Source organism: Chaetura pelagica, unplaced genomic scaffold, assembly GCF_000747805.2.
Source record: "Chaetura pelagica isolate M959 unplaced genomic scaffold, ChaPel_1.0 scaffold531, whole genome shotgun sequence".
Classification (NCBI taxonomy): domain Eukaryota; kingdom Metazoa; phylum Chordata; class Aves; order Apodiformes; family Apodidae; genus Chaetura; species Chaetura pelagica.
In genome coordinates, this window is record NW_009952362.1 from 4,463,350 (window position 1) to 4,474,529 (window position 11,180).

Genomic DNA, 11,180 nt, shown 5'->3' on the forward strand with positions numbered 1-11,180 from the left:
AATAATTTGTAAAGCAAGGCAGCCCATCTGGTAGCTGTGCCCATATAATTGGCTGCACCCCAAATCTCTGTCAATGCCAAATTTTGTCCTTGTCACCAGAGACATCACTGACAATACTTCACCACTGCTGATGTATTCAATAAAAAGAAGATTCTAAAGGGATTTATTGACCTGTGGGCTGTTGCAGCGGAAGAGTCACAAGTACATTTTACCTGTTGGGAACTGGCATTCACAACGTGGCCATGTTTGATTTACAGGGCCTCTATCACCAACACTACAAATACAGAGAAGAAACCCTTGTAATACTCCCTTCTTTATCTCAGCTAGAAACAACTAAGTATGTTGTCATCTACACATGTAGGCTGGCAAATCTCGTATCTGGTACACAGATAATTTTTTGAGAACTGGTAACATTATATAATGCCCACAGCATCAGGCTGACAACAAGCACAGTATCATCCTGCACGTGTTGCTTTACAGATGTCTCTGTTGCCTTCTATTTCCTGGGGTTCCCGCACAATGTCTTCTCATAATGACTCCTACTAGTACTGACAAATGACTCTTCTTTACACCTTCTTGTATGGGAGTCTCATTACCTCCAACCGCTGCAGGAGGAAGTGGTACATCTACTTAGGCTCTCATTAGATCATCTCTGAGGAGCCCACTCTCATAACAAGGCTTAAGTGCTTCAGATGAAGCTGTAAAATCACCCACAGTTTATGAAAGCAATGCCAGCATCTGCAGAACGTGCATTTGCAGGTTGCTAGCCTGTCTGTACCTGCCTCCCAGGGCCCCATGGCCAGTCTGCTTGCAGAAGGGGCTGTGCATGCTCTGGGTTTCTTTCTGTTCCTTTACAGAAAAGTCTCTCTTACTCTCTCAGACACGCCAAAACTAGTGTTCACAAAGCAACAAGAGCATTCCAGTTAACTAACACTGTAGGAAAAACTCCTACGCTCCTGGTATGAAGTTGAATGTATGTTTGTGTAGGTGGGTGAGGGATGCTAAAAAATAACAGACTAAGTTTAATACAGAAATCAACCACTTGGGCACAGCAGCCTCAAAAGTGAAATTCAGAGGCTTTTTTGTTTTCTTTAATTTTGTTTGCTCCATCAGGTAGTTCTCGTTTTCTATAGCTCGACTTTTTAAGCACATTTCCCTAGCAGTCAGGAACATAACTGCTTGCCTATACATAGCGCAGTGGACTGCACATGCCTGCTGCCTTCTGAAGTGTTCACTACTGGGCTCACTGTGTGATTCACATACTAAGGGCACAGAATCAGGCCAAAAAAACCCCATACAAAACCAACACCGAGCCTTCTGTCAACTTGCCATTTCATTGCTCTATTTCTGAATAGATACAGGAAAAAGAGCTCAACAGCACCTGAAACTTGAAGTCCTGCTCGGGTTTTGGGAAACTGTAATTCATCATCTTGTTAAGATATTTAGCTCATATTTCCAGCACAAAACTGAAATTCATGAAGAAGCCAAAGCACAGCTGTTTTCCAGACCAGAGCTTTCAGCTGCATCCACAAAACCATGGAAACTGTTATCACACACAGAGAGCATTTAATTTCAGAGACCTGCTTCAGGGAAGGAAAGCAGTAATCTGTGAAAACCATGGCCAAAATTCACTGTGAATGTGGGTAGATTCCTTATCTGTGAGCAGAGGAATCCACACCACTTTGGACCTCTGTTTAAGCAGAAATCTTATGGGGGCTTTGCAATATTCTTGAATGCTGCTGAAAAATTCTAGGCATGTCAGTTGAAATCCTGGCTCTCAATGAGAGTTTTTGTCTCTGATTTCAGTAGGGTCAGGGTTTCATTCATTCATGGACTTGTTTTGATTCTTTCATAGGAAATACAGTACTTTATTGAGACAAGACCACACTCAATGGATAGTCTAAATGACATTAAATGAAGTCCAAGATGATGCATACTACACCCTCTTCCAGCTTGTTCAACATATTATGTGATATTGATAAACTCACTAAAACCTGAGGCACACTTAGTCCCTGTACTCAAAGTTCTTTACATTTGTCCTTGCTTACAAGACATTAACATTATGCTTGTGTAAGCATTATGCTGCATGAAAACACACTGAGACTGGGTTAAATGTCCACTTTTCTGCCTTGAAACAACCCAGGCATAATGTACCATATGCCACTTTCATGATCATTATACTGTTTGAAAACTAAGCTCCTTTACCTAAAAAAACTCCACACAAACCAAACCTAAGTATAGCTTTATGACATCTTTCTTATAAACTTACACTAAGTACATCTTCCTGCTAAAAGTACAAGTGGCTTTGAGAAAGGCCTAGCAAGTAACAAATGAGATCACATGATGCCTCTTCTTTGAATCACTGCAAAATTATCTATCACATCAAATTAACCCCCACAGTGCTATATTTCTCACTTCAGCTATTTTCATAAGGCTCTTATTACCTGGTAGACATAAAAACAGTACTCTTCAAGGGCAAAGTAATGCAATTTTTTGAACTTTGAAAAAAGGCATTTAGTATACCCAAGACAAACAAACCCCTATGGATAAGAATATCAGGGAGTTGCATTAGGTGCAGCCAGTGTCAGACTAACCTCTTTTCTGCTGCACAGGAGTAAGGGGGTACTTGGACACAAGTGGTATGCAAGGAGGACAAATGAAGAAACACGTGGGAAACCCAGATCAAACTCATCAGTTGATAACAAACTATCTATCTAAGAGCATGAAGTAGTGAAGAGGACCTACAATGCAGTGCAGTGCAACTGGACTTCACTCAACACTGTTTAAGCTTAAAAAAACCCCACACAACCCCCTGAATTATGAACTGGACAAGCAATACTATTTTTTTCCTATGAAAATACTTACAAGAGAGGTTTATTTAACAAAATTACTACCAGTCTCTATCATCTTGTCTTTCTTAAGTGCATATGTGTGGTAGTACCTATATGCATGTATATACTGTGTATTTTCAGAATATATCTGATTAAGAACTATTTTTCATCATATTCCTTTCACAGACCTTGCTCTGACTTAAGAAACACTATGAACATTTGTTTGTCTAATGTTTTATGAGCACTTTGTTGATCACTTAACCTGCTGAAAAAAATTACAAAGGTCTTCAGGCCTTTTGACCTTTTGTAGTGATGGGAAAACAAACAAAAAAAATAATTCCTAAGCTGTTTCAAAGCTACTTATCTTCACCTTAAGAAGGTGCTTCTTTTTCTCAACCAACTATGAAAAGACTGCTCCTTCAATTCAGCCATGTGAATTGCCCAATGAGGGTACCTGCTACCTGCCCCTTCTCAAATGCACCACATCCTTGGGTGGTGTACCCATGTCACAGTGATATGAACTGGAGTTTCAGGAGCTTTGCTGAGTTATAAAACACAAAACCTGTCCAGGCGTAAACCTTAATGCAAAATTTGTAGAAAATTGTGGATTGTTACAACGTCTTATGAGACGGATCTATCTGATAAGAACTATACCTACCCTTTTGTCTATGGTGATTATAATCCCACTTGGCATTTGCACTGATAACGGAGATGCAAACCTAATCTACATGCCAGGTAATTCTTGAAATCTGAAAGCAATAGGTATGGAGTTGCAGTAGTTCTGCTGATTTATCTGTTGAAGAAGCTGTTTTCTCAACAAATAACCAATGAAAATGCCACTTGAAAGAGCGTGAGCATTTATCTGGATTTGCAGCAAAGAAATGTTGAAATTGCAAGGATTATGAATGAACTGCATGCTGAAATGAGCAGTGCATCTATTTTTAAGGGTCCTAATCTCTTAAATTTGAAGTGAAGTTGTTTGGGTTTTTTTACAGTGACATAATAGGAAAGTTAAAAGTGCATATTAACAAAAATCAGCTAAGAGGCAAGAATAAAATTAGTAATGGTGACCCAAATGCTTGAAGAGCTATAACATTGAGATCTATTAGGATTTCTTGAAAGTTCATGGTGAAAACTTCCTTGCAACTATTTTTTATTACCTCCAGTTTATTATTATCTTCAGTGTTAATCACGTTGATCTGTTAATCAATTATGTTCAGCTTACTGAACTGCATCTTTTTGAGCTCTTGTAGGTGATATAAACTACAACTTTCTTCCCCAATAGAAGAGACAGCACAGCCAGAGAGTGCTCAGATAGAAATAACAGTAAAACCACATTCACAGAAAACAAGAACCAAACCAAAAAGCTTATTGGGCTCAATGAGCTCCTTGAAGGGACACAATGAAAGAACAACCCTCCTCTCCAATCAAATAATGGAAAATAACAGGTTGGAAAAAAAAGATAAATTATCAGATTATCAGGCAGCATAAATCTCTGCAACTTTACTGCCTTCAGCTGTGTCTGCTCATTTTCATTAATTGAGCAGGGGCCTAGAAATTTTACTTTGTTGGGCACTAATAATTGCCAGTGTAATTAATAATAATGAACTTATTTGTTGCCATTGATCATCATATGTATTTTTTTTCTTCTCCATGTTTTTGATCACCTTGCTCTAATCCAGGAAATAACTGTAGCAAGCTTTTAAATGCAAGTTTTAAGAATTTTGGAAAAATAATTAAATTTGATATGCTAACTGTTTAACTGATTGTAAAGTACTGTTTAGAAAGAAACTAAATTAGGCACACATAGGTTCTAAACAGTAAATGCTAATACTTTTGTGTATATTTCTGATGGGTAATTGCTTGATGAGTCTTCAACTAGGGCCCTTAGAAATGACATATTTCCTCCAAAAATAATAATAAAAGGACATTATGTCTATTCTAACATCATTTCAAGGCATGCTCAGCTGTACAGCCAATGACAACCTTACGGAGATACACCTTATTAGCTTTGATAGAATGCTAATAAATCTCCATCCTGCAGGGTACTCCCTAGGGAGGTCTGGCTCCTTACCTTTGACATGGGGGATGAAGTGGTGTCGGAAGGGGGAGTTAGGGCGGGAGTCATGGTGAGTGGAGCCGAGACTGCTCGTGCGCAGGGGTGGCAACTGCTGCACACCAGTAGAGAGCAGCTCTGCGGCAGCAGGGAATCGGGGGGCAGAACAAAATGAAAACAAAGAAAAACAATAAGAGAAAGGCAGGGAAGGAGGAGGCTTCGAAGGAAGAAAGAAAAAAAAAAAGGCATTGAGCAATTAGGATTCTGAAAAGATGGAAGGAGAAAACAAACGAAAAAAAGGTTAAAGACGTCCCGGAGGGTTTATAAATGTTAGATAAAATTACAGGAAGTATTAGAAGAGAGGCTCAGATTTGAACAGCATCGTTAATTGAGGGTAGCATTTATTGGCTTAATAAGCTTCTGATCTATGCCTTCTTACCAAAAAAGTAGCGTGCTACCAGCATGCAAACATCACAAACATTGACGCTCAATTAGTTAAGAAAGCAGCTGTTTTGAAAAGTGCCTGACCAAATAATGTCAGTCAAGGGGCATGCAAGCTGTTTGCTGTTGTTCTAAGACATTCCACAAATGCTGCCAACACCAGCTAGTGCTCTGCGGGAGGAAAAGGCTGCAAACTTTTTCAAAACTTGTAGCACTCAAATTTTTCAAGAACCTTATGCTGACTACGTCAACAAGGTGGTTCACTTCTCTCTCAAGGGTTAGCTGGGAGCCAAAGAGAAGTGATCTTGGGCCACTGGGTTTATTCAGAGAGAAAATATTCTTGTAAATAATATGATGATAAGAAGTGCCATTAGGAGAAAAATGGTAAATATACATGTGCTATTATTCAACGTGAATAATTACTGTAGGAAAATTATCACACATCATTAATAATTACCCCAAAGCAGGGTAGCAAAGACCAACATGATAAATTCTACAAAATTACAGCTGTGTCATATGAGAAACAGAAACAGGTGAGTCAAAGATGAGATCATCTGAACAGAGATAAGCTTGAACAAACATTTTCTTGGAAAATCCCCCAGGCTGCAAACTTTTGAAGGTTTTACATTTGGATTGAAACTCTGGCTTGAGCCCATCCGCCCATCACAAGAGTTACACAAACAGAAACTCCTTCTGGGGAAGGTCCTTGACTGAACACAGACAGTAAAACTCAATCACAGTATAATCTGGAACAGGGCCTGGACTTGTTCATATCCCTGAAATAACTGACACAAATGGAAAAATCAGCTCAGAATTCACAGACTGAAGAGACAGAAGTTTGCAGCTTTTTCATGCTTTTAAGTCTCTTTTGGTTTCAGTTGTAATGTCATCTTAAAATACTTAAAATGTTGTCAGCACTAAGTATCAGACACTATTTTCTTCTGTCCCACCTCCCTTGGGTTCTTTAAATAAGGCATTCACTGACAGACACAATTAGCTGCTTTCAGCCCACCCCCACTAGGATGGCTACAGCATTCAAGTTCCACAGTGGTGGCTCTATTTTAAATCTTTAATTTTAAAAATGCAGTTCCCATTATATATGGGCTTTTGGCATCCCAAGTGTTCAGCTGTAATCACCAAGGAAGATGGAACTGTGTGATTTGTATCATTGAATTTAAAAACAGGTCACAAAGATTTCATTCATTGCCCAAAACAATAAAATCAGTCTTGAGAAGTCTTCAATGAATAGCATTTAGAGATACACTTTTATGCAATTTATATGCAATTTTATGCAATTTATATATAAGCTTCATTTTCCTCTCTTGCTTTTATATACACAAGCAGTGATTTTAAATGTCCTGGGAACCTGAATGACCTGTACATTTTCTATATTGCACACAGAACTTATATTTCACTGCTAAACCAGTAAATTAAGTTTGTGGGTTTTAAGTGCTCCCAGGCAATTGCCTATGGTTTTGATGAAGAAATCTACTTTGTGAACCACAAGTCTATGTTTTAAAAAAAGAGTAGCAATTTGGAATATCTGGGGGTTTTGCTGCTGAATCTGACATTCCATGGCTGCACCAAGCTTCAAATAAATTGTTTAGGTTTTTTAGGAGGGAGGAATCCTGCATTACTGAATTTTGCATAGTCAAGCCATAACTTTTGTTTCCAATAAGTGATACTTTTTCCAATTCCAAAATGAAGTTGGTGATTCCAACCCAAACCATTCTATGAATCTATGATTCACTGCAGCAACTATTTCCTTGCTTTCAGAAGCACACAGATCAGAAACAAAACCAGAAGATCTATATTTATGATGTAAGAAACGCTGATCTGCCAAGCGCAAAAGACTGCATCGATTAAAAACAAGAAAACAGGTAGAAAAGGAGATCCTAAAACACGCAACAATTTTTCAATCCTAAATTTTCACTGCTAAGAGAAAGCGCTTCGCTGTGGCACTAAGTGACGTAATAGAGGAACAACAGTTTCACATGTATTTCTACTGCAGTTGCCCTTACCAGGTCTGTGGAAATGCTGCGGCGAGCGGGACATGGTGGGTGTGTAGCTGTGACGACTGTACACCGGAGAATTAATGGAGCCCTGACTAGTAGACCTGTGAATCATACGATCCCGAACATCTTGATAACCCTGCAGAACAGAAGCATCCACTAATAAATGTAAATGCAGATGACAGGTTTTTAGCAGCACTAAGCTTTCATGGATCTGAAGACATTAACAGAAACTACTGAAACAACAATACTTCATCATTACTGTTCTCTAATGAACTGTTCCACAGCCTTGAACTCATTTTCATAGTCTGGGTTAGAGTTCAGTCTTGGAAGATACCAAGTCCATCTGTAATTTCTATTAAATTCTGTATAATGCTACATTTGCCTGCACTCCTGTGACTCCATAAGAGCAGCTGCATTCAGAGCATGTCTGTACACCCAGAGTATGCAACATACTACACAAGACAGATGAGCTAGACTTCAGCTAACTTGGGGACAAGCAGGAGTCCAATAGCAGTAGCACAGAGCTCTCTGTGGCTCGATTTACCATGTGACTCAACTAGCTGCTTCAAAAGTTATTATCAAAATCAATTCCCTTTTTATCTGAAAACATGACACTTTCTTGTATATAATTCAATTTACTTGATTTCCTATTTTTTAAAAAAGGCCAATTTTTAAAAAAGCACACCAAAAAATCTCAATTTAAACAGAAAAACACTCCCTCCCCAAGCCCCACAAAGCAAATCAAACCAGGGCAAAAGAGACAGGACTGATGTTAATGCATGAAGATTCACAAGACATTTTATAGCCACTTTTTAAACTTGTAGCAGCAGTACAACTTTCATGTTGCAAATAACCAACACTTCCCAAACCCAGAATGGTAACACTTCTGCAATGACATCTATTGTATCCTGACAAACGACTTCCCAAATGTTTCATTTTACTCTGACGTTCAAATTAACTCTTAGGGAAAAACCAAATGAAAACATACTTGATGTTTCTTCAAGACAGAACTGCAAACGTCTTAGTAGCAAACATGGCTTATTATTTAGATACTTAAAGCAGCATTTTAGTTCATGTAAATCATCCAGCTCCTGAGATCTGCATCTGTCTGTGTCATAAGAACATGGATGTACAGGAAGTGACCTCTGCTGGAGAAATTACTCTGCTTTACAGTCAATGGGGAGGAGTGGTAGCTTCATTTTTTGTATCATCTGTAAGTAAGAACTCCATGTTTTCTTTTTAGAATTATTTTTGTTAAATTTCAATATTCAAAAACCATGTCTATGGTAAACAGAGATAGATCAGCCTGGTAGCAGAATCAACACCTGCATTTGCTGAAGTGAATAATTCTAATCACAGTAAGATACTGCCTCTAAAGGTTCCACTAAACTTACTTCTGCAGAAGGGGTAGGTGATAAAGTCCTTGGAGACTGCAAAGACATAAAAACAAGATTACTGAAACATCACTGCATGTACCAGGCCAGAAAATGGCAACGTAGACATTGCTGCAGATACGTGGATATATGTATGGCAAAGTAAAATGGCAATGTAGAAATTACTAAGGCCATTGCAGTACTGGAACTTGCTTTTTCCACATTGCTAGGAACTGGCCCATAAATCATTGAAGCAATTATAGTTTCTGGGAGAATCCTTATAAGCGTGATTAATTCAGTGAAATATGCATCATCTCTCAGCCATCTAATCATTGTGGTAATTAAAACACAGCTGTAAAGATCAAAATCAGAAAGGGTTATGAATTTAATAACCATGGCTGTTATGAAAAGTTCTTTAAAATGGAAATAAAAAATAAATAATCTTAACTCAGAGCTTTGCATGGCATCAGAAATACAGAGTAACTTCCAGGATGAAGCGTGTTTTTCCTCCAAGACACATTCTCTGGCAAAAATGTGCTTCCCCCCAAGGCCCTGTGTTTCATACCCATGCAAAGGAGTACACAGTTGTCATCAACATTTCTTTGATATGATCTCCTTGAAATCTGTGTTCTTCCTTGTTTACATAAGGACAGCAGACAGGAATCACAAGCACATATATTGAAAGAACTCCACAAAGGCCAGTGGGCAGAAATACACACAAAATTATGAAAAGTTTCTATTACAGACATAGGAAAACTGAGGCAAGAAATACCCTTAGAAATGAAGCATAAGATCATACTTACGCTGATGGTATAAACAAGAATAAAGATAATTACCAGTTATGTGCCCTTTAATCACAAGACAATTTGAAGCTAGAAGATCAGGATTTAATTATTTTATTTTTGCATTAAAGTGCAATATTATTTAATTGCCATAATAAACTGGGGAAGAGATTATGCTTTTAAATAAGACCACAATTATTACAGAATTATACAGATATTAAGATAATGTCTCAGAAGCAAAACTGCTGATTCTGCTCTAGCTGTTAGAACAATCTGTAACAGCAGTATTTTCAAACATGCAGAATTTCTGCTAATAAATATCTACTTTGCATTGAGAGATCATTAACTCTTATGGAGCTGTCAGTGCAAAAGTGTCCAAACAAAGGAGTGACTTTTTTTGAGTACTGAATATCTCCTTTTAATCAAGCTTCCATAAAGCTTTTTAAAAACTCTTCTTATTACTTTCTATCAAAGCCTAGAATATGTCTTTTATGCTTCTTTTTTTCCTAATCCTTAGAACAGCACAAGTTCCATACAGCAATCCACCATTTCATTATAGGTCTAACAGCAGTGGCTATAAAAACTTTGCTTCACATGAAATATATTTCTCCACATTTTCCTACTATTCATTTGCCACTGTAAATAAACAAATTTCCATAATATGGTGTGGTTGCCTAGATGCTAAGGTAATTACTACTGTAAAAGGTACTCACAGGAATCCAAGACCAGGAAGGCATCCCAGAAAGTAATGAGTTTAATCCATGACCAACCTTTCATGTATTATTACTCCATCACTATCTGACATTATCCTGCTGCTTTTTGGGAAATGGAATCATGCTCTGCAACCAACTCATAACGCACAGGTGAACTGCTGTGTCTTAAACTCTGAGTCTGTTAAGGACTCTTTGGTTGTTCTTTTAAAATCTGGTCTATCAGTCCGTACGCCAGTCAGTCAGAAATACACTGTGCAGCTGACTGAGAAGAAACAGCTCAGCTCCAGAACAGTAAGCCAGTGGAAATAAGAAAAAGTCTGGCCAGAGAGCTTGTTCTGACCAAATTCACAGTAAATCGTCCGATCCCTGCAGCAGGTTCAATGTTCTACTGCCTTGAGATCTAAGGGGCTGCTCCAATACCTGAAGTCATACTGAAAATTTTGTGCTCTGGGATATTTCTGAAAACATTTACAGGTGTAATTTTGTAACACAAGCTTCAGCACTTCACATCGACCTGATTTTAACCGTCTATGGCAGGAGCAGGAAGGATGCCTGCCCTGCTCTGCAGCACCTATCGCCTTACAAAAAAACCCTTTGCTCAGTTTACAACAGCTTGTTTACTGAAAGCTCTTACAGGCATTCAATGCTTTCAACTGACAGGATGCTAGAAACACGGGTTTGCAGGTAAAAAGCTGTTTTGTTCAATACGAATGCAGCAAAAGACTTGATTTCAGCCCCAGTCAGGTCGCTGCCGGCAGGGCGGATGTTACAGGCCCTGAAGAGCCGGAGTAACTAACGGCTTGTGGAAACGTTACCTTATGGGGCAGCCTTGGCAGACGAAAATTGATATGCAGATCTCACTTCATATCCCTTCACCGCTTTCCTATGGGAAGCCGCGCGGCCCCTCCCTGAGCCCCCTGCGCCCCGGCGGCTCCTCCCGCTGCTGCCGCCAGGGGGCGCCACGAGGCA

The 11,180-nt window shown here is 38.8% G+C and overlaps 1 protein-coding gene across 1 annotated transcript in view; it reads right to left on the minus strand.

The window, feature by feature from the left end:
* ABLIM1 (actin binding LIM protein 1) overlaps positions 1–11,180 on the minus strand; it is a 128,339-nt gene that overhangs the window by 17,596 nt on the left and 99,563 nt on the right. Inside the window, exons 11-13 of the mRNA XM_010007943.1 lie at positions 8,738–8,773; positions 7,350–7,479; positions 4,906–5,025 (exon numbers count right to left, since the gene is read on the minus strand). Coding sequence (XP_010006245.1) covers positions 4,906–5,025; positions 7,350–7,479; positions 8,738–8,773 — 286 coding nt within the window. The remainder of the gene's footprint in view (positions 1–4,905; positions 5,026–7,349; positions 7,480–8,737; positions 8,774–11,180) is intronic.